The sequence below is a fragment of the Eublepharis macularius genome, chromosome 1 (genome assembly GCF_028583425.1).
Source record: "Eublepharis macularius isolate TG4126 chromosome 1, MPM_Emac_v1.0, whole genome shotgun sequence".
NCBI classification, from domain to species: Eukaryota; Metazoa; Chordata; class Lepidosauria; order Squamata; family Eublepharidae; genus Eublepharis; species Eublepharis macularius.
Genome location: NC_072790.1, coordinates 216,870,319 through 216,893,203, shown reverse-complemented (window position 1 = coordinate 216,893,203; position 22,885 = coordinate 216,870,319). Strand labels below are relative to the sequence as shown.

The window sequence follows — 22,885 nt, the reverse complement described above, 5'->3', positions numbered from 1 at the left end:
AGTAATACTAGTAAAATAGGGTAATTGTCCCTGCCCTAAAAAAAATATATGAAAAGAATATTTTAAGATGTGACCACTTGTGATTTTGCTATGAGGGAATGCTTTCACAAAACCACTTGATCCTGTACAAAAAGATTTACTGGCAGGGGGAGGGGAAAGTCACCCTTCCGTTTCAAAAGCATCACATATATTGGCCTGAGGTGATAAGTAAACAACAGAAATGCCTGAATGTTTTCAGTGAATGAAGAACAGAAGAGTTGCAGGCAGTGGGCCTATATGGTAACATATAAATACTACTAAAGTAGAATAGATTGCTTCCATATAGATTCCAAGGGGCCTCTGTTCTGTGGTGTGAATAACAAGATCCTATTTTCTCCAGTTATACATGGGTGAATGAGATGTCTCGCAATATCTCGTAAACTTTGGTTCCCTCACACAAATGAATCTCATTCCTTTGCTACAGATGCCTCTTTGAATCCAAAACATTCCGAAAATTGATTGAGTTGCTTTAACAACACAATGTCCAATGAACAAGGAGTCTGTATGCACAGCACAGTAAGATTAGTAATTTATCTCAGCAGTAAAATTTGAATTGATGTGTACCTAAGACTGATAGATGTTGAAGAAATCCTGTTTCACAGTTCTATACAATGTCATTCATCCAGAGTAATTCAGATCCCCATCCCTCTAAAAAACACAAACCAGAAGCCACATTTCTGAAGTGTTCCCTTTGAAATCAGTGAACTTGCGGACACGCACACAAACATTTTATAACAGAGAGGCAATATAGGGTTTGGATCTCATTTGATTGTCAGGAGGCAATTGCATAGGCCAAAGGACTATTGCTCTAGTCCAGCAAGAGAGATGCACAAACAGCTCATAACAATCCAGAGCTCCATAAAATGGCTGCCTGAGTCTTTGTATATGGATGGAGTTTGCACATCCTTATCCGAGACTCTACGGTTATTGGGCTTGACTTGACTAGTACTTGCTTGAGATCCACAAGATCTCCTGAAACAAGTTAATAGTCTGAAACAAGAGAATGGCACAGAAGAAGGGCAGGAACTGCCCCAACAACAGCATAAAAATAGCACCCCTGAATGGAACTCATCAAGGCAAAACAAATAAATTTAAATTATGCAGCAGTCACTGGTTTACCTGAATATGGCATAGACACAGTCTTTGTACAGAAAACAAAAAAACCCCCAAAATCTCCAACCGTTCCATCAAATTCCTCCAGCAGCACAAGAACGCAAGCGTTACTTTTTACAAAAGCAAGGTTAAAAAGTCCCACCCACTTTCCCCCAAAATGTCACTCCTCTACTCAATTTCTTCCTCAGTGTATAATCCTAAAAAGAATTTTCTTTTTTAAAACAGATACTGGAAAGCAAAGGTCAATTACATCGTCACAGCACTCACGTGAAAAAATTAATTCTCTTACTGAGATAAATCACTGGCAACCTGAATTCCTTAAGTTTTAAATCATGTCATCAAAATGGTCTCTAAAGGAGTTAAGGAGCTCTTCTTGGCCCATGTATGGACTGAAATATTGGTTACTAGGAGCATTTATTTGGTTCTGAAGATTGGGGTTGCTAGGCAGGCTTGATTCATTGAGGCAGTCCAAGAAGTGGAAAGAATTCGATTCAAATTCATTGGACATAGAACTCAAAGATGTATTACAAGGAGCAGCTACGGATGTACTGGCATGTGGAGCTGACTGGCCTAGTCTCCTGTGATTGCTTGGATTTAAAACTTGAACGAGGGACTCCAAAGTGACGCTTGAACATCTAGAATCCACCTCCATGTTGACACCATTGGAGATTGGAGCATTCACGTGTTGAATAGGTTGGCTAGCAACAACTCCAGGGGCATTCAAACTATCTTGTGAGGAAACCGATGACGATGGCCCTTGGTTATTTGTTGCATCAAAGTATCCTCTGTAGACATCTGTTTGATTGGACCAGTTCCGGCCATTTTCCTGCCCTACTGATACTGTGCTGCCATTCTGCATGCTAGGATTCAAGGCATCCACCATCAAGTTGGCTTGCTGAATCAAAGAGGAAGAATGCCAGCATGGGGACAGAGCTGTGTCCTGCTTGAAGGACCCTGTCATGTGCACAGATGGGCCTGGGCACTCATTCGAATTGCTTATGGGGCGGGAATAGTATGATGGTACTGGAGCTCTGCTCGCAGGTGCTCTCTGCAGTGGGACCACCGATTCCATTTGGGGCTGATACATATTCAGTTCTGTAGGGGAAACAAATAAGGCAAGGAATGCATAAGGAGAAAACTGGGGACATCAGCTAATATAACATCATTTTCCAGAAAGGTCACACAAAGCTTTAAAAGGTGCCAATTAAGGCGTGTACTGGTTTACCGAAAAGCAGCCTCCTTGTTCAAAGGTAATTTTAATTAACACAAAAGTGTAGCTTTTTATATATATATTTTATGTCCTTGAATGTATGAAAGAGAACAGGGAGTTAAACTTATTAGGCACTGCTGATCATTAGACCTGACTATATTCCATATTTATTTTAATGAACAGTCTAGATCTTTCACTACCCCTACAGAACTACTCTCTGCCCACTCTCCCCTCCCCTCCCACTTTGTTACATGATGGGAGCCATTGTGGCATGCTGTTAAGAGTGTTGGAATGCGCAAACCAGGGTTCACATTTCCCTTCAGCTATTGACTGGGCTAACTCACAGTTGCCAAGATACACAGGACACCTGCCCTTGGTTCTGAGAGCTGACAAAATAGATTTTTGAGTGACAAGTGAATTGTGCCTGAAGAATTTTTTTTAAGTAACTGTGCAGCAGATATCAAAACCATGAAAAAGACAGCCATAATGGTACACTTTGACATGGTTTGCATGTCAGTTACATATGAACATGGCATATCCACACCATCAGCCTAGAGAAGCTAGGAAGAACAACTTCCTGGATTTGTAATTCAATTGTGAACACATCATCTCCCCTGTAGCCCTCCCAGATATGCACAAGCGCACACACAATTTTCACCAAACTTTATTCTGCAGTGTTTTCAACACTGGAGAATACATGCCAGAACAACTGTAATTTCACCCTGAATCTAGTCTCTCTCTAGAAAATAGATGACCAACATGTAAAAATTAAGCCACTATGACTGGCAGGTGGAGCACACCATTGAGTTGTGCCTATAGTTTGACTGAGGCCAGAATCTTTATAAACAGGTAATTCATTGATTTTCCCATCAACACCTCAAATGACATGCACAAATAAATCTACCCTTTTAAAAATTGTTTATTAACTTTTTTCTTTTTTTTACATTAGCCATGAGAATACAACCCTGAAAGGTACAGAGAAACGGAGCCAAGTGAGAGCCAGACTAAGGATGAAAGCAAATTTGTGGCCACCATGTTTCACTGTCTCCATTTTAAAGTGATTTTAAAATGCCACAAGGACCTGATCCACAGTCTTTCCCCCACCAGGCTTCTTATATGCCCAAATAGCTGGGGGGGGGGGGTTCCACACACACACACCCCTGGTTGTTTCAGCACTTGAAAAAGCATGTGGGTGGAAGAGCTCCATCCCTAACCCTAACCCTTATGGAATTTTAAAATCACTTTAAAACAGTAACTGTGAAGCCATAGGGGCCACGAGTTTGGAGTCACGTTTAGTTTGGCTCTGAGCGAATGGGGTTGGTGAATGGATGTTTAAGGACCTGAGGAGAAATTACCTTTCTTAATTATCTTTCCTTCAGCAGTCTGGAGTGCAGCAGGTTTAGGCCTCTCATACACACTTGGGTCTATGAGAAGGGAAAGGCGTTAGTGTGTACATGCCTTAAAAACAAACAAATCAATAACCATATAGGTCCTTGTCGCCAGAATCAGGCTTGAGCAGAATAGCTGCTATCAGCAGAAGAGCGGTTTAGAATCCACTCAATGCCATCTCCAAGGACACTACTTTATTTTTCTTATAGCTGAATGTCTGGGTACCATTTATTCCTATAAGGGAAAGCTACTGCACTTGGGAATGCCAGTGAAGGTAAGACAGGCCCTCTTCCCTTGACGCTAGGTGGTCAGTCTCCCTCAGAGAAGAGCAATTTATCTTTGTTCTTGCAACCTACAAGGCCTCCCTCTAAATACACTCTGGAGTCACGTGTATTTTGCTAGCAAGTTAAGTGCTGGAGAAGAGGTCCTAATTTTCGCTTCAGAATAGGAAGATGGAAGAAAACAATCCTTACCACAATCTTGTATAAGCTTTTGTAAAGTTATTGTTGATCTCTGTCTTTTTGCTTTATTACCATAAGGATCTAAATTGGAAGAAGATAAAATGGCATTAAGATTGATAATCATGCAGTTCACTCACAACCATACACCCTACAAATCACTCCTGGGAATGTTTCCAGAATGAGAGAGCCCCCGTTTTGTACTCTACCCAACTGCGCAGTAGACTCTGTGGCCCAATTCACGTTACCCCAGGAGTGCAGCTGCTGATAGGGAAAGCATCCTAACCATACCCCGTGTCTGTTTCTCTTTCAGGAGAGGGTTTTTTTTTAACAATCGCTGAGGAGGGAGTTATCCAATATGAAGTAAACCTGGAAGTCGAAAGACAAAGCTCTGTTTTGAAAGTATTTTAATTGTGTTAAGCACTATAGACTGTAACTTCTCCTTTTAAAGCAACAGAAGAGGAAGTTGTCTAATGTAATAAAAGTTCCTAAGTCTAGGTACAAAATTATATAAGTATCTTTATACTCTATGTATTATAGACATGCTTATCTCTCATTTTAGAGTACAGTTTGCAAACTTACAATACACTCATATGAGGAGTTACTCCAATGTGAGCTGAAACTTGACCAACACTGCATAGGATTGCACAAGTATACCTGAAAAAGCATACTACACACACACATGCTCTTCAGAAACTGCAGATTTGCTGGCTAAATCTGGTAAACAAGCTTGTAAACCTAGACGCAAAATTACATTCTTTAAGTATTATAAGAAACAGGAGGCCCACAAAGACTCACGGGAAGGAAAAATCCCATTTTCACCCCCGGTCAACTCAGGCTCACCTCGTCTCCCATTTGGTTCTGCAGCTGGCCGCTGGTCCTCTTTCCACGCACTGCCTAGCCACTGCAGGTATTTATGTGACACTTTAGTATTGCTATAGCACTCCAGTATGCTGGGCAGACACCAGCAGTTTTCATGCACAGGCAATGCAGGTAAGATGGGTGTGTCATCACAAATGTGTTCTTTTTAACAAACTTGTATTTCTAAAAAACTAGGTGTGCAGAATCTCAGGATGGATCCAGTGATGTGTAAAATGCAGATGCTAATGGTCACAGATCTTCCCTGCTTTCCCCTGCTCTCAGCAGCCATTTCTGATCCTGAGAAAGTTGATTCCTGGGGTTGAGGAATGCATGTGAAGTAAGAGCCGTATAGATTGGTGGGCTGCAATTAGGAGGGAGACGCAGGGTGAAATCTCCCTTCCTGTCTCTGCCATTGGAATGGAATGGTCCCTTCCTTGTCTGCAGCTCACCGAACCAGGTTGCTGTTAGTCCATGAGCATCCCACACCCCTGGGAAAGTTGATTCGGAAATGGCTGCTGGAGGAGGGGAAAGAGGGGAAGATCTGCAGTTCTTGTGTGATAATTTGCAATCCTTACCTGAGTTGAATCCCCTTATTGCAAGGATTCGACTGTCTTACAGGGTTTAGTACTTGGTTATCAGATATAATAAATGGGACCCGGCAAGAAATTGGGGGGGCGGGGAGAAAAGCCCATTTGTGTGCTGTATTTTTCTCTATATTTTTCTTATTTGTGCTTGCATTTTTCTAAATTGTATTTCACTTTAGGTTCCCATTAGGGAGAATAGAAGGATACAAATACTGAAATCTTAAAAAACTCTTTCTTGCCACTGCTAGCTTCTTCCTCCCACCCCCATCCATCACAGCATGGTGGTCTGATGTTTCAAAATGTGTGTGACCAAGGTGTACTGTAAAAAGCTTTAAAAGTGTGTCTATAGTGCTTAAAGTAAAAGGATATCTTAAGAACATAGTTTTATACCTAGATTTATGCACTTGTTTTATGTTTGGCCACTTCATCTTTTGTTGCTTTAAAAGGAGACATTAGAGTCCATACTACTTAGCTAAAACAAGATATTTTCAGAAAAGAGCTTTGACTTCAGACTTCCGAGTTTACTTCATTTTGGACAACACCTCCATCAGCTGCTCTGAAAACACTCCTCTCCTGAACTAGACCATGCCATCAAGATACGTTATTAAGATTGTATAAGTTTCTTTGGTAAGTGTTAACAAGTGGTTGAGCGGCGCTGCAGACCCTAAATTTGTGTTATATATAGGCTTATAATTTTATTGGTAATGCATCATTACACTTTTGTGTAACATACAATAATCTTATATGGTTGAAGCTTTGTTTATAGGTTGGGTTATTAATTGTAGGGAGGTCTAAAAATAATTCCGTGTCTAGCTGGTTTGTCCCACTGGGGCAAAATAGCAGTTCTGCTGGGTCATTTCAGGCTTGAAAAACAATCTATGCACCTAATTTTCAAAAGAAACATACTAGGAAGGAAGCTGACTGACAAAATTCCCAGCATCTCGCATAGTTTGCTCCTACCTCACTCTGAGCGAAACTAGAGCAACTTGGCTGGAGCAAGGAGGAAGGAAAATGCTTCCTAACAAAAATGTGTTAGTGATGGGCAACCAGAAGGCAGTGTTTTCTTTTAACCATGGCCAGCCTAGCTTAGTGCTATCTAGCATGGGACTCAGTTCAATATTGTTTAATCCTCTATTAGAAGGCCTGTATGAACAAATCCTCCTGTACTAATTGTACCTTTTTCCTCTGGCAGGTATCTGAAATCCATCGGGTCACTGACTTCTTGATCAGAAGGTCTCCGCAATTGCATCTTCACAGTCATCGGCTCGGTGATGTCTTTGTAAAAGGGAGGAGTCCTGAAGACAATGGCTACTTGGCGGTGCACATCAGCTTGTGAGAAGATTCCCTTGGCTTCCCATTCATTAATGGAAAATCTGACTTCTATATCATCTGGTTGCCAGAAAAAGCAAAGCAGAAGCCTTAGCAAAGACAACCAACCTCCCCGCTTCCCAAAGCTGAGCTAGCACATCTTAAATCCAAATTAAGATTCAATTCCATTTGTTGTTGTTCTTATCAAGCATTTCACAATAATCCTATTGAGGTTACTTGAGGCTGTGAGAAAGTGACTTGCACTGGGCCATCAAGTGAGCTTCGTAACATGGTGATTCAAAGGGGTTTCCATGCCTATCCACTGTGCCAGCTGATCACCAGTTCCCAGAGGCTAAAGGAATGTTTCACTCTTTAACAGTGCTCTGGGCCAGCTGACCCTAGATACCTGGAAGCTGCGTGTGTCCAGATAGGTCACAGGTACACCTGTTCAGCCATTTTTCTCAATGCATACCTACTTTAAGATTTAGGTAGGGAATATCTGTAGCAATTCTGACTCCTGAGACACATGCGTATCTTATCTGCAAGATCCACAATCAGTTCTCTCAGATTATTTCTTTTACCTTAAAAAGCAGCTGCAGGGAGCCTTAGTCTGAATCTGAGACCTTCTGCGTGCAAACTATATGCTCTACCACTCAGCCGTCAGCCCTTCCCATCTTTAATTTTTTTCCCATTTATTGTAGTAACACACCATAACCAAAACAGCTTTAAAAATTAAACAATTGTGTCCTTACCTCACAGCACCATCCATTATACTTGGTCCCCACCAGTCAATCAAGTGCAGTTCTAACTGATTAACTAGTGATTAAACAAATTAAAACTTGCAGCCATGATACCATGTGTCCCATGTAATGTTTGAACATCATAACTATTTTGCCGTGTGTGCACGTGCTAGGAAGCCACAGGTGGCTGGGGCTTCTTGCCAGCACATTTGTTATCATGAGACATTAAGACCTTACCTGACCTTTACATGCTGAACTTCTGTTATGAAAAAAATTCAGCACACTTGAAGCTGATGCACAGATCAATTTTATTTATTTTATTTTTATTTAACAAAATTTACATCCTGCCTTTCTGCCCTCAAAAAGAGGCACCAATTGACTTTGATTGAATCTCAGACAAAAACAAATTCTGTTCTTCCCACCATTTGTTTGAGCCTGTGGACATCAGGACAGATGCTAAGCAGGAAATTGGACCAACCATGTCCAGCAATCCCTTTCAGCAATTTATCTGCTGTCATGCCTCGGTCCAGACCATAGCCTGCTTTACTGCCAGTGGGCCAATTCACGTCCCTAAGACTTTTGCACCAACAACTAACTGCAGAGTAGATTCTCTCCACTAAGACAGGAGGAAGTCTGGCGGAAGCTAATTACCTTTCTGAACTTTGTCACACAGAAGAAAAATTTCATCGCCTCCTTTCACAGTTCCGCAATTCTTGTTCACACGGCAGATTCTCAGTTCTGCTGAATTTGGCGCTCCTAGACAGAAACAGGAAAGGACAGTTAGGGGAAAGAAGGTTAGAGGGGGATCATTACTGTAAATCATACTTTAAAATATGAGAGGAGGGAAAGAGGAAGTCTTGCTAGGAAGTGCGTTATTTGGAGGGCTGATGATGCAGAAACAACAGTTATAAACTGCTATACTAGCAGTTGTTAAGAACCAAAAGGCATGTTAAAGCAGAGCTGGGAGACAAAACTTGGAGCCAAGCTACAAGTGACAAATGACACTTGAACGGCAAGGGAACAGACTCACGTGTATTCCTCCCTGTTCACTTGCGCAAGTGAGGAATACACGTGAGTCTGTTCACTTGCCGTTCAAGTGTCATTCGTCACTTGTAGCTTGGCTCTTGGGTTTGTCACTCTTGGGGCCACATTCCCATCTCATGTGTATTGCATACAAGTCAGAAACATAGCATGGCGGGGGCGGGGGCAGTGTTTAACATTTCTTCACTGCTCCCTTTTTCAGTGTAAATTGACTCACTGAAAGGAAGTGCTATTTACTAACGGGAAAATATAGCTGGGGCCACAACAGTTTGGTGTGCATGCGATTTACATCAGAGAAAAGGCCAGCATCATGATCCTGATCTAAATTAAGCCCCCCAACCCCCTCCCCCAAGTTGCTATTTATAAAAAGTTAAATCCAAGCACAGAGCTCCTATACGTCAGCTAATTGGGCACTATATTTGCATATAGGCCCAACCATTTTCAAATGGGCTTAATTGTTTTTCCAAGTTGGCATTCTGTTTACAACTAAGCTCTCTGAAGGTCTACAATTAACTGGGACAGTCCCTGAAGATATCTTGCCTTTTGATGAAATATTAGAGGGGAGGTTTTAAGATGTTAATATACACACACATGCGCTTCAGGTTTTCAAGTTTCAGTCCCATTCCATCAGAATTTAAGTTTCTAAGTGAGGGAGTAAACCCTCCTCCTTTATTCACTCTGCACATACGTACCACTCACCGGTGCTACCAGTTTGGTGTAGTGGTTAAGAGCAGCATAACTCTAATCTGGAGATCTGGGTGTGATTCCCCCCTCCTCCGCCTGAAGTGACCTTGGGTCAGTCACAGCTTCTCGGAGCTCTCTTAGCCCTGCCTATTTTACAAGGTGATTGTCATGAGGATAATAATAACACACTTTGTAAACCGCTTTGAGTGGGTGTTAAGTTGTCCTGAAGGGCAGTATATAAATTGAATGTTGTTGTTGTTATACATGGGTTTGGATCCAGAGGAGGTTTCCAAGGTCAAAAGGGATTTCTGCCTATAGATCAGGGCTTCTTCATCTCGTTCCTCCTGCTGCAGCCCAAAATGGTCCCCAAAGGTTGCTCCTGGGGGGAAAGGGATCTCTAGGAACAGCATGAGTGGTGAGCCAGAGGTCTACAATTAGGGTTGCCAGCCTTCAGGTGGTGGCTCTCCCAGAATTACAGCAGATCTTCAGAAAACTGAGATCTGTTCCCCTGGAGAAAATGGCTGCTTTGGAGGATAGACTCTATGGTGTTATACCCTGCTGAAGCCCCTACCCAAACTTCTGCAAGCTCCGCCTCCCAATTCTCCAGGGATTTCCCAACCTGGAGCTGGTAACCCTATCTCCAATAGAAGGGGTGGGTGGGAAATCAGCAAAAACCATCACCATCTGTTCATGGAAATTCCTCTGCTGAATCCAATCTTTAAATACTGCAACATGCAGCGGAGGTAGAAAATGGCCTTGATCAGTGTACCTGTTTGAGGACTGGGGTGGGGCAGGCAGGCGCTTGGAACCAGCAGAGCTTTACCATGGACAAGGTTTCCACCCACAGAGTGCAACTTCTTCCCCAACCCCCTCCTGCTTCAACCCAGAATCTCCCCCAAATGCTGTTCCCAGGAGCCACATTGGGGGGGGGGGGCATGCAGCAAGAAGGGGAGGCAAGAACAAGCCAGATCCAAGCCAATTAATTTTTTTTTATCTTGCTTTTCCTCCAAAAAGCACAGATGCCATACACGGCTCTCCTCCCTTTTATCCTCACAACCCTGTGTGAGAGGGGGCCAGGAGAACATGACTGGCCCAACATCACCAAGTTTCACCATGGCTGAGAGGAGATTTGAACCTGTACCTCCCCCCCGCCCAAGTCTCAGATTAACACTTTAACTACTACACAATACTGGTTCTCTCTTCCCACTGGGCCTACACTGAATAGTCATAATGTAAGTGGACTTTTGAAGCGGGAGAAAATAGTAGAATGTGTGACTTAGAAGTGATGTATGCAAGGGTATAATGAGAACAAACAGGGTAAAGCTCAGCAAGGGACCCTGGCAGCTGCCACTGTTTCCAGTTTTTGCTTTAAACAACAATCCAGCCCACAGATACTCACTATTGTCATAAATAGGGTTTGAGATGACTGGAGGAAGAGCTAGCATGAAATCGCCATGTTCATTAGGGAGGAAAACTTGAAAGCAGAGCCTCACCACATTGAGGTCATATTCTTCAATAGCCATCAGCTGCTCTTGGGAGACTGTGAAGCCAAAGACATTTGGAAAGTAAGGAGTCATGTTTGACACAACTAGAGAGAGCTGCTGGCTTTCACTTTGCCTGGAAATGACATCTGACCTGGAGGGCACTGCTAGCCCTGTCCAAACATGGGCTGAGGGAAGCCAGCCTTACCCAGTAGTAAGAAAACACAGAAATATTAGAACAAAGTTATGAAATGGTAACTTCTGAATAATGTGGCAACAGACGGCAACTACTTTTGTAATGCATTCAGCTGAAATACATATACAACGTACCTTGGCACCATCTTCACTGGAAAACAATGTCACAGCTTCATACTACTTTGTCATGACTCCCCCAATGAATTCTGGGAACTGCAGGCTGGTGGGGTGCTGAGAATTCTTTTAGAGATTGCTACCCCATGCAAAGAAGTTCCCAAGTCAAGTAAGCTAATCCAATGTCAGATGTAAATCAAGTGAAGGAAGTGCACACACACACACACAAAGATTTCAACCTGGAACACTATACTTACCAGTCGTGTACTGTGAATATATTCAAGGTATTCGTAACCATTAATCACAGCATTTATGATGAACCACAAAACTAAAACCCTAGTAACATATATAAAACAAACCTTCCAGTTTCATAAAGGTTGGATCCTACCAGCTTCTTTGCTGGTGTGAAAGGAAGGACAGGACTCTTTGGACTGCCCAAAAGTCGATACGAGGGACTGCGAGACTCACATAGTCAAAAAAGCCCTGTACGTCCTCAAAAACTTAAAAAATAATAAATCCCCAGGACCGGATGGTTACCCACCCGAATTTTATAAAAGATATTGTAATTTACTTGAGCAGCACCTACAGAATGCATGCAATAATGTAAGAGAACATGGTTTGATGCCCCCAACGTGGAATATGGCCTTAATAACAGTCATCCCCAAGCAAGGAAAAGACAGTACAAAAAATTCTTCATATAGACCTATATCGCTCCTTAACCAGGACTATAAAATATTTACAGCAGTAATGGCATGTAGGATAAATTCGTTTATACATAACTATATCCACCCAAATCAAACAGGATTCATACCTAGGAGAGACATGACAGAAAACATTCACAAAACATTAAATCTCATAAATCATTGCAAATATTATAAGCAACAGGCTCTCTTTCTTTCCCTAGATATTGAAAAGGCCTTTGACACTTTAGAAATAACATATTTAAATAGAGTATTACAAGCTATGGGATTTGGTAGAAAATTTCTGAAAATACTACAATCTATATATATACAACCAACAGCAAATTTGAAAATAAATGGGCAGACTTCGGGGAAAATTTCAATTGATAGGGGTACTAGACAGGCATGCCCTCTATCACCAACTCTATTTGCCACTGCAATTGAACCACTGGCTATTACAATCAGAGAGAATAATAACATTAAAGGAATTCAAATTGGAAAAGAACATTATAAGATGAGCCTATTTGCTGACGATATGATTATTTATGTGACTGATCCTCTTTGCACTTTAAACTATTTAGAAAATCTACTCACAGAATTTGGTATGATTTCAGGTTTACTGATCAATCAAACAAAGTTGCAAATATTACCGATTAACACAACGAAAGAAGATACAGACAAAATAAAAAAAACAACAAATTTCACTGGTTAGAAAAAGAATTAGTTTATTTAGGAATTGCAATTCCTACTAATAACCAAAACTTGATACAGTCAAACCATTTTAAAATAATTGCACAAATCAAAAATGACATGAATAAATGGAAAAGGTTAAAAATCTCATGGTACGACAGACTTCATTTGATAAAAACATTCATTCTCCCTAAACTAATATTTGTCATGAGAGCTATACCCATCAAAATTCACGAAAACCTAATTCATCAATGGCAGACTATACTAAATTCCTTTTTGTGGGATAACAAACAGCCCCGGATTTCCTTTAAAATTCTAAGACTAAAAAATCACCATGGAGGACTTAACTTACCTGATTTATCATTATACAACAAAGCAACCAGACTTTCCAACCTTCTCTCGCTTTGGCATTCAAAAGAAACAACAGAGTGGACTTCGACTTGTAACAAGTTACTACCTCATTGGAAAATACAAGAAATAATTTGGAGTCCACCTAATAAATGACCTAAAGGTATAAAGAATAATACCTTCTTAGATGCCATCCTACATATCTGGGATCACACCAGAACCAAATTAATACCAGACACGTCGAGACACTCTCCTGTTTCAGTACAAAACATATCCCTAGAAACTAAAACTCAAATAACAAAAACGTTGAAACGTACTGATATTATCACACTCAAAGATATAGCAATGAAGGAGGGCCTAATAAGCAAAAAAGAGTTAGAACAAAAATTCCAAAGCTCAATTCCATGGTTCTTATACCTACAATTACAAGCTGCTACCCAACAAATAAATATAAAAAATGAATGCAACTCAAACAGAATTTGAACAATTAATGGGAGCTAAAAAATATTTGAAAAAGGGCATGATTTCAAAAATATACGGCCTTCTATTGTCTTCCAACATCTCTAACAATTTCAGTTATCAAACTAAGTGGCATAAAGATCTTAATGAAAAATTGACAGTAGATGACTGGGAAAAATATGGGCATCAAAATTTAACAAACCTACAACTATATTAACTAAAATACAAAGCTATAAAATTATACACAGGTGGTACCTAACACCCAAAAAGATCTCCTTAATTTACTCTTCTGCATCATCCTCTTGCTGGAAGAAATGTAACAATGAGGGTAACTTTGCTCATTGCTGGTGGGAATGTCCCTTGATAACCAAATTCTGGACAGAAATACTGCATATTATTAAGGAAATAACAGGATATAGCGTCCCCTTATCACCAAAAAATAATCTTTTTGGGATTGTGGGATCAGACATCAATCCCAAATGTCAGAAGAGATCTGATAAATTCTCTCCTAGTGGCAGCTAGGAGTGCGATAGCAACCAAATGGAAAGACCAATCTCCACCAACCACAGAACTTTGGTTTACAAAAATTTGGAACCACCTAATAATGGAAAAGGTAACTGATAATCTTCATCAGACGGAATGTCACTTTCAGGATCAAACTTCTGGGAAAAATGGTTCCCATTCTACGAATATATAGAAGCAAAAGAACTGCAACCTCCTACTCCACACCTCTCTTCTTTGATGTATTAATGTTGAAACACTGTGTCAATATTTTATGAGTGAAATGTATTATATTGGATTGTTGTTTAATTGTTGTTATAGTTCAAAATTGAATAAATATATATTAAAAAAAAAGCCCTGTACGGCAAGGGTACAGTGAAAAGGGGAATCAGGCAAGTTTAACTTTGTGCCAGCAAAAAATATTCAAAGACTGTCATTTCATTTAAATTTCAACCCAGCAAGCAAATGACCTCAGAAAATATTGTGCTGATAAGATCAAGGTATTAGAGAAAGGGGGAAAAAACCCAAACCCATGCGTCATAATTGTGGCCCTACCTACACAACAAGTGGGATGTGATACATCATCTACTTCAGTTTTTATACCTACTCTCTCACTGTACAGTTACTGTGAAATTGAGATTTTTTTTTAAAAAAATTGTCCTTTATTTACATTATTTATAGTCTACCTCTCTCACTGAGACTCAAGATGGATTACACAGAGTCAGTACTGTTAATTTCAAAGACATTTCAATAAACCATGTAACAGGGTACATAAATGCAAATTTGCTAATATTTAAACCAGCAGAAATTCAGTACTGAGTTGAAAAAAGGCTGAAGCAGAGTATAAGCAATTCTAAGACTGACATTAAAAAACAGTTGGATCACATCCACAGCAACAGACAGTACACTGTAGCAAAGTCAACAGTCCCCATCCCTCTACTGACATATGTCTTTGAGACCACTTCCTTATAGTAGAGCTCTTCTATCTGAGTAAAAACCCCTCTTGAATAGCTCAGTTTTGCATAGTTTGCAGAAAGCCAGGGGAATGGAAGCTTTCCTGACTTCTTCAAGTGGGCCACAGAGAATGGATGTGTATGGGCAACTGTTGAGTTTGCCCATGTGCAAGATGGCTCCTGCAGAAGACCTTGTTTAGATCAGCAAAGCTGCCATGGTGGAACATAGGGAGGCAGTGGCAGGACTCTAATCTGGAGAACCAGGTTTGATTCCTCACTCCTCCACCTGAAGCCAAGTGAGTGACCTTGGGTCAGTCACAGCTCTTCCACAACTCTCAACCCCACTCACCTCACAGGGTGATTGTTGTGGGTATAATAATAATATACTTTGTAAACCACTCTGACTGGGTGTTAAGTTGAACTGAGCCCAGTAAATGATAGCCAATGGAGTGACTGCAGAATAGGAATAATATTGGGAGCTCCTCCTAGCTCCCAATAATAACCGAATGCACCAACTGGAGTTTCCAAGGATAGTTTAGGTGGGTAACTGTGTTGGTCTGCAGTAGAACAGCAGGATTTTAGTCCAGTGGCACCTAAGAAACCAACAGGATTTTCAGAGTGCAAGCTTTCAGAGTCAGAGCTCCTTCTGTTTGAAGAAGGTAACTCTGACTCTTGAAAGCTTACAATCTGAAAATCTTGTTGGTTTCTAAGGTGCCACTGGATACTTAAATCCTGGAGTTTCTGAGTTAACTTAGAGAGGAGACCTATGTACAGTGCATTACAGTAGTCAGGTGTCAATGTCACCATGGCATGGATCCAGACTGAGTTTGTAGAAAGCATTTTTTGCAACTGCCTTAACTTGCTTTTCTAGCAGTACTGCTGAATCTAGTATAACCTCTAAGTTGCAAAGGTCAGATGAAATCCATCAAAAGTGGGGAGTACAATGTGCATCAAGAGAACACTGCTAATGCACAGCGTAGAGGCTTTCCATTGCCCTGTAAATCTAACACACCATCCTATTATCAAATCTCACTTCTAATAAGTTTGTTCCTATTTCATTGTAACATTTTTAAGGTTGAGTCCTTATGTGTGGATCTTTTCCTCCCTCGATAGGAAAACCTTTGATTATTTCAGAAGCAAAATTCTGCATAGTTCTTGGGACATTATTCCCTCCCCCCCACCCCCCGCAATAGAAATGTCCAACAGAAAAATATGGCAGTAGTTGTTAAACAGTGCTCTTTCAAATTATAGGACTTCTTTGAAGTTTGTAATAGTAATTTATATACTGGTTGCACTTCTTCATAGTACCTGAAGCTTGCACTGTTCAAAGCATTTGACGTACATTATCATGTTGTAATCCTTTCAACAGCCTCATAACGTAAGCTAACACCTGTATCATAGATGGTATTTACTTACTTATTTGTTTATAGTCCACCTTTCTCACTGAGAATCAAGGCAGATTTCACAGTGTAAGACCATGTGATCAACAGCTGGGATATTCAATAAACGATACAATATGGTATGCATAGCAGAAATATGAAAAGAACCATACAGGAATACAGAGATGAAATATTGCTGAAGCAAAACACAAGTAATTTGATGTGACCTATTAAATAATGCAGAAACTATGCAAGAAGAACATATCTACATCCACACACAGCACCCAGTAGCATAGTCTACAGTTCCTGTGCCTTTACCAAAGCATCTCTCTGAATTGTTTCTTTACAGCACAACCCGATTACCTCAGTAAAAAGCCCTCCTGAATAATTCAGTTTTGCCAACGATCACTTGGGAAATTCCTGGCGATTTGGGGGTGGTATCTGGAAGGCAGAACTTGGGAAGGGGAGGGAGGGGATGTGAAGTTGCTTTAGGACTTCTGTTTCTCTTAGACTCTCTGATACACTATAGAATCCACACTCCAAACCTATTTCCTCCAGGGGAACTGATCTCTAGTCTAAAGAGCAGTTGTAATATTAGAAGAATTCCAGGCCCCACCTTGAGGTCAGTAACCCTACAGATAAGGGGGCAGGGAGGTCTTAAGAGAATCTGACTTACTTAAAGGCACTTTAAGCCACTTTCATGGCAGAGGCAAGTTTTGAACTAGGGTCTGCCTAGATCCTAGCACATCAGGCAATCGGGCACTATCTTAAACCAGTTTTCAAGCTTCCTCAATGAAAAGATCAGCTGAATAATGAAACTTCTTGAAAAAAGACTTAAAGCTTCCAATGCAGAAATGCAGAGAAAGGATGGAACATCTAGATTGGATTTGAACTCAGTGGCACCTTAGCGATCCACAAGATTTTCAGGTTATAAGTTTTTGAAAGTCAAAGCTCCCTTCTTCAGATAGGGAAGCTGGTTATCCTCTTTCGTACACTTCCATTTCATGGCGGACAGCAGCAAGCATTCCACATGTACAGAATTTGCATCCCAGAACACTTCAAAAGTGGCAATAAAGTCTCATTGTCTGCATTCTGAACATCGTCGAATATTGTGCTGTCATTACACCATTGCAATCATTTGCGAATGGATTTTCCTGGGTGGACTAGACAATCCCATTGCAAATGATTGTTAGAACACAGTATTCAATGATTTGTGGAAGCATCCTCAGTTTATTATTTAGAGATGTGAAAAATAATAAATCATTATAATAATCCAACAAGAAGTTCTGTTGCACAAGCCCAGTGAAAGAGCACAACAGTGATCTTCTGCATAGATCGCACATGGCTTGGGTAGGAAAGCTGCTTGGAGGTGTATTTTCAGAGTTTATTGTTGCTGCATTATATGCAGTTTTATGTATACAAATGCTATTCAGTTCCATGTACTGGAGCACTTCCCAGTCGACTGTGCTGCCCATATCATACCTAGTGGTCTCCAGCAAATCTAGTGCTTCAGTGCATGTGCCTGGCACACGTGCAAGTTCCTATAATGAAAGTTTCCCCATTCACTTCAATGGAGAAAGGCAGCTCCAAAGTGAATGGGAAAGCTTTCAAGCGCACATGCTGCAAAGGCAACATCACAGCATACACAGGACTGTTACATCCTTAAAATGGTGAATTATTTTAAAATGTACAGCTTAAAAGAGGAAGCACACATCTCTTGGTCTATTTTTAAATTCCACTTCCTATTACATGAAGAAAATAGAGTACGATAAAACACTCACTTTTTCCTTTAATGGCACAAGATAACAATACTTGACATTCTTACAGCGGTTTACTATATATGTCACACACATTATCTCCATAATCCAGTGCCTTATCAAGGATTATTGTCCCTAAGTTAAAAAGGAGATGTGGGGCACAGGCATCGGGGGCTTATCTAAAGGCACTCAAGGACTAGGGACAACAGGAGGGCCCCATTAAAAACGGCCAGAAAGACACAAAGAGAAGCAAACATTAGTGCCTGAGGAAGGATTGCCAACTCTGGGATATTCCCGCAGATTTGTGGGGTAGTGCCCGGGGAGGCCAAAACATGGGAAGGAAAGGGAGCTCAGCAGGGATATAATGTCACTTTAGGACTTCCGTTTCTCCTCGACTCTACCCTCTGACACTGCCATTTCCTCTAGGGGAACTGATCTCGGTAGTCAAGTGATCAGTTGTGATTTCAGGAGACCTCCAGGCCCTGGAGTGTAGTTTCCTTAGCCTGAAAATGTATTGGTTCAAGTACACTGCCCAGAATGTGTTGACAAAACATTTAGCTTGAGACTAATAAATCACAGATTCTCTTATTTCAAAGACTGTTTCTTAACAGAGTTTTAGTTCACAGGAAGTTTGTTCAAAGCAGAGATCTGAACCAGGGATTTTCCAGTGTGGTGAAAATTGGTTAGGGTATTGGGCACTTGGTAGGTTTTTGATGGCCAGGTAGGACTAGGTTCTATGCAATTTTGGTGTAATTTTCTTGGGAAATGGCCCTTATACACCCCCCTCTAGATAATTTCCCAGCCAAGTATAATAATAACAGCAGCAGCAGCACTTATATACCACCCTTCCAGACATATTAGTGCCTCACCCAGAGCAGTGAACAAGTCAGTGTCATTATAATCCCCACATTACAGCTGGGGAATTGGGGCTGAGAGGAGTGGCTTACCCAAGGCCGCCTACTGAGCTCATGGCAGTAGGGGGATTTGAACCAGTAGACTGCAGATTTGCAGCCGAACCAACCACTACGCTACAACAGCTCTCAGGTGCAGTATATTCAGAATTCCAAGTAAAACCCAAATCCAGTACTCTTGGATCTGAATAGTGGGAAATGCTGAATATAAATCGTATTCCAGACATCCAAATGAAAAAAATACTGATTATTTTTAGTGCACATTCCTCTAAGCTCCAGAGGAGTTAGCCATGTTAGTCTGTAGTAGAGTCCAGTAGCACCTTTAAGACTAACCAACTTTACTTTCGAGAACCACAGTTCTCTTCGTCAGATGCATGCATTTGATGAAGAAAACTGTGGTTCTCAAAAGCTTATGCTACAGTGAAGTTGGTTAGTCTTAAAGGTGCTACTGGACTCTTTTCTATTCCCCTAAGCCACCATCCTCACTGGTTTCTCAAGTGCAGGGGAGAAGAGGCAGGACAGAAGATCAGGAGATGGCTCCAGAAGGGTGGGTCTAGGATTCAGCACACACTCAAAATGATTATAGGCATGGCCTACAAAGGTAGTAGCACTGGAGTTCTGAGAAAATTGCTTTCTATGTAAAGCTTGCCCACTTAGCATCTTGAATTTATTCCAGAAGCAAACTGGTATCCAGTGGAGCTCTTGTAACACTTGTGTTATGATTTCCAGGTGGGTAACATCTACCTGGCTGCCTCATTCTAGCCCAGTCATTCTCAGCACGGGCCCACACAGCCCTTGAGGGGATGAATAGAACTTCCTGGATAAAGAGAGCAGGAATCCAAGAAGCCCCTACCCCACTCTTGCAATGACTTCTGACAAACAGCAGAATGGAGCTGATTTATTCTGCTCAACATACTCTGAACACAAAATCTCACAGTTCTCCCACAGGCCCTTAAAAAGTGGCACACAGCAAACAGCAATCAAACCTAACATTAAGGAGTTGGCTGACAGCCATCAGGCAAAAGATTATAATTGAATGCATGCCTGATGTCTGTGATTGTGAAAGACATGCTAATATCATAAACATCTCTGTACAGGGTTTATTTGTGATGGCGGGACTTGGGCTGTCTTTCCTGGGACCAGGCCAGGCTAATTCAGAAGCTGCAACTTGTCTTGTCCGGCAGCTGAAGTCCCACCCACTGATCATTGCAGCAGGCATGACGGTGTCCACCGGCTTTTTTTCTGGACCACCTATCTCCCGCCCTCACCAACTCACCTGCCCTCTGCCTTCCGCTTTGCCAGCTTGCCAGCTCAATAGGCTTACCAGGTGCCTGGTGGTTGCAGACAAGGCTGCAGCCAAAACTTATAATGATTTATGGATCACTTGTCTCACAGAAACGTGTTAAAACTTATCTTTGTTTATTGTCTGCTCATTTAACTGAAAATGGAATATGAATCATTTTCATCTGTATAGGCTATAGTGAGGCTGGTGCCGAGGCAAAGAATACATGACACATGTATTTTTGGATGAAAAAAGGCCACAACTTAATGGATTTCAGCCACTGGAGCATTGGCAGGCATAGGGCAATGGCCCCATTGCATCAAACAGCCCCTTGCCACTTGACAGTTATTTCCCCAGCGTGCCAGCTGGTCACCACAGGATGGCAGGGAGTGGACTCCCATCCAAGTGTGGCTCAGGTGTTCCCTGCCACCCAGCGTGAAGCCTGTAACAGCCAGCCCAGGTGCATATCCTTTGACTTCCCCCAGCTCCCTTAAGGGGACCCTGAAAAGGGAGGGGTGAGCTACCAGTCAGCCTGACTCACCCCAGCGGATGAGGCCCAATACTCCAGAACCACCATAAAGTTGGGACAAGCAAACTCCAACAACATCTGGCATCAAGAGGAGAAGGGATGGAGACTGTCTATTGCCTCTGCCACCCAATAAAGGAATGGCAGCGCTGACCTGAGGGGCTGCTGGAGAGGAGCCAGGTCCTTCCTCCGCTCCTCCCCCACCACTCTCAGCAGGAGCCCCTGGCCATGGCATAGTGCTTTGCCTCTGCCCCAGTCTCGCCTCCCAGCCACAACTTTGCCCACTGATGAGTCTGTGAGCCTCTTGACTCTTTTAACTTGTTCCATAATTTTCTAGTAATGTACAGAAGTGTACTTATACAAGAGTGTTCACAACAGAAAGAGCTATGTTTTAAACTATTGATTCCTTATATATTGATTTATTTACAAAATTTCTATGCTGTCTACCACCTGAATCAAGTCCTCAAGTGGCAAACATCATAAGTACTGTCACCTCTATTTTTTTTAACAAAAGTGTACACTATCTATAGAAGAAGATGACCCTCAAAGACTTGGGGGGGGGGGATTCCATCTTTCCCACTGCCCCCACTCCCACTTTGGTTAGTTTCTGCATCCCCGCCCATGTCCTCCCATTGCTGGTTTCTTCTTCTCTCTTTCCCATCCTTCCTATCATTGCTTTCTTCCTCTCTCCCCCTCCCGCCACTCCTCCTCCTGCCTCTTCCCCCCCCCTCGCCATCACGCTCATCACCACTTTCTCCTTCTCACCTTAACCATTCATTACTTTCTTTAAACTCCTCATTATATCATGTTGCTGGGCAACTCCATAACAACTGTGATGTCATGAAATCTCAACATTGTTTTTGGAGTTACAATACGGGCACTAGTGCATACATTGCTTCTTCATTTGGGGAAGGGTTAAACCCATTTTTTTATTTTGCAATTTTTCTCCAAACATGGCAAAAAAAAGTTTCATCGAGTTTTCAGAAACGTTTCTCCTTTCTGTGCTGAACCCCACCGTGCAGATTTTTTGATCCACATTCTGAGGCCAGGTTCAGAATTACATATATGATAAACAAAGTTGCTTTTTCTGAAGGCTCATTGGAAATGGGTCCAGATAATGCATATTATCCAGGAATATCAGTCTGAAGTTACTGTTAGCGTGTTCAACTAGGACCTGGGAGACCCAAGTTCAAATTCTTACTCAGCCATGAATCTTGAGCCAGTCACAACTGTAGCCTAACCTAGCTCACACAATGAGCTCCTGGGAGGGAGGAGGTGTTAGGGTTGCCATTTTCCAGGTGGGGCCTGGAGATCTCCAGGAAGTACCACTGACCTTCAGGCAACAGAGATTAGTTACTGGTCTTCTTAAGAAATTAATTGCAAAATTTACTGAGATTGCACTCATGAACCACTTTGAACACCCTTAAAAATCCTTTCCCAAGTACTGCACATCACAGCAATCTTTACAACATCTGTGTATTATCATCCTCATACTGGGGACTGAAGCCGAGACAGAATAGCTTAGCTTGCCTATTGCTACTAGTGAGTTTGTAGCATATATGAGATATGGACCTGTAACCTTGCAGATCACACTTCATTCTCTCTTAGCCACTATGCTACACCAGCTCCCTAGCACCATATACTAAATCCAAGGAGCACATTTCAGTCTCCCTTTCCCAGCTGTTTCAGACCGCCTTCGCTTCAGCAATGTTGCTATATCATATGACATCCAACCATTCTATGGAACATAACAAATGGTTCCGCACTGCTATCTTTTAGCACTTCTGATGCGTTCCTCTTCTGCAACCAGCTTGAAATGACGCTACAGGTACCACATGACACTTAACCACAAAAAATGCAAGCAGGAACTTTACCAAGATCAGCCATAAAAAAAGAAATAGAAAAAGAAACGCTGCTGTGTTAATTTAACTCTATGGCCCTCCTAAGAGAAGTTTACATACCACCTTATCTTTCAGGCTTATTGGTAAGATTTTATTAAAATTGTATATACTCTATTCACTGGGGTTTTTTAGTAGAACAGCAGACCAAGATTTTGAGTGTGTAAGCTTTTGAGAGTCAGTTCTCTTTTGACTCTCTTGGAGTCTGAAGAAGGTTGCTTTGACTCTGAAAAGCTTACACCCGGAAAAACTTGTTGGTCTTTGAGGTGCCTCTGGACTCAAAT

At 41.6% G+C, this 22,885-nt stretch overlaps 1 protein-coding gene across 1 annotated transcript in view; it reads right to left on the bottom strand.

Annotated features, from left to right (window-relative positions):
• Positions 1–1,310: 1,310 nt before the first annotated feature.
• Positions 1,311–22,885, bottom strand: part of REL (REL proto-oncogene, NF-kB subunit) — a 61,343-nt gene continuing 39,768 nt past the window's right edge. Inside the window, exons 5-10 of the mRNA XM_054986084.1 lie at positions 10,827–10,967; positions 8,354–8,458; positions 6,831–7,043; positions 4,225–4,293; positions 3,718–3,786; positions 1,311–2,247 (exon numbers count right to left, since the gene is read on the bottom strand). Of these exons, the coding sequence (XP_054842059.1) occupies positions 1,478–2,247; positions 3,718–3,786; positions 4,225–4,293; positions 6,831–7,043; positions 8,354–8,458; positions 10,827–10,967 (1,367 nt within the window). The 3' untranslated portion in view covers positions 1,311–1,477. The remainder of the gene's footprint in view (positions 2,248–3,717; positions 3,787–4,224; positions 4,294–6,830; positions 7,044–8,353; positions 8,459–10,826; positions 10,968–22,885) is intronic.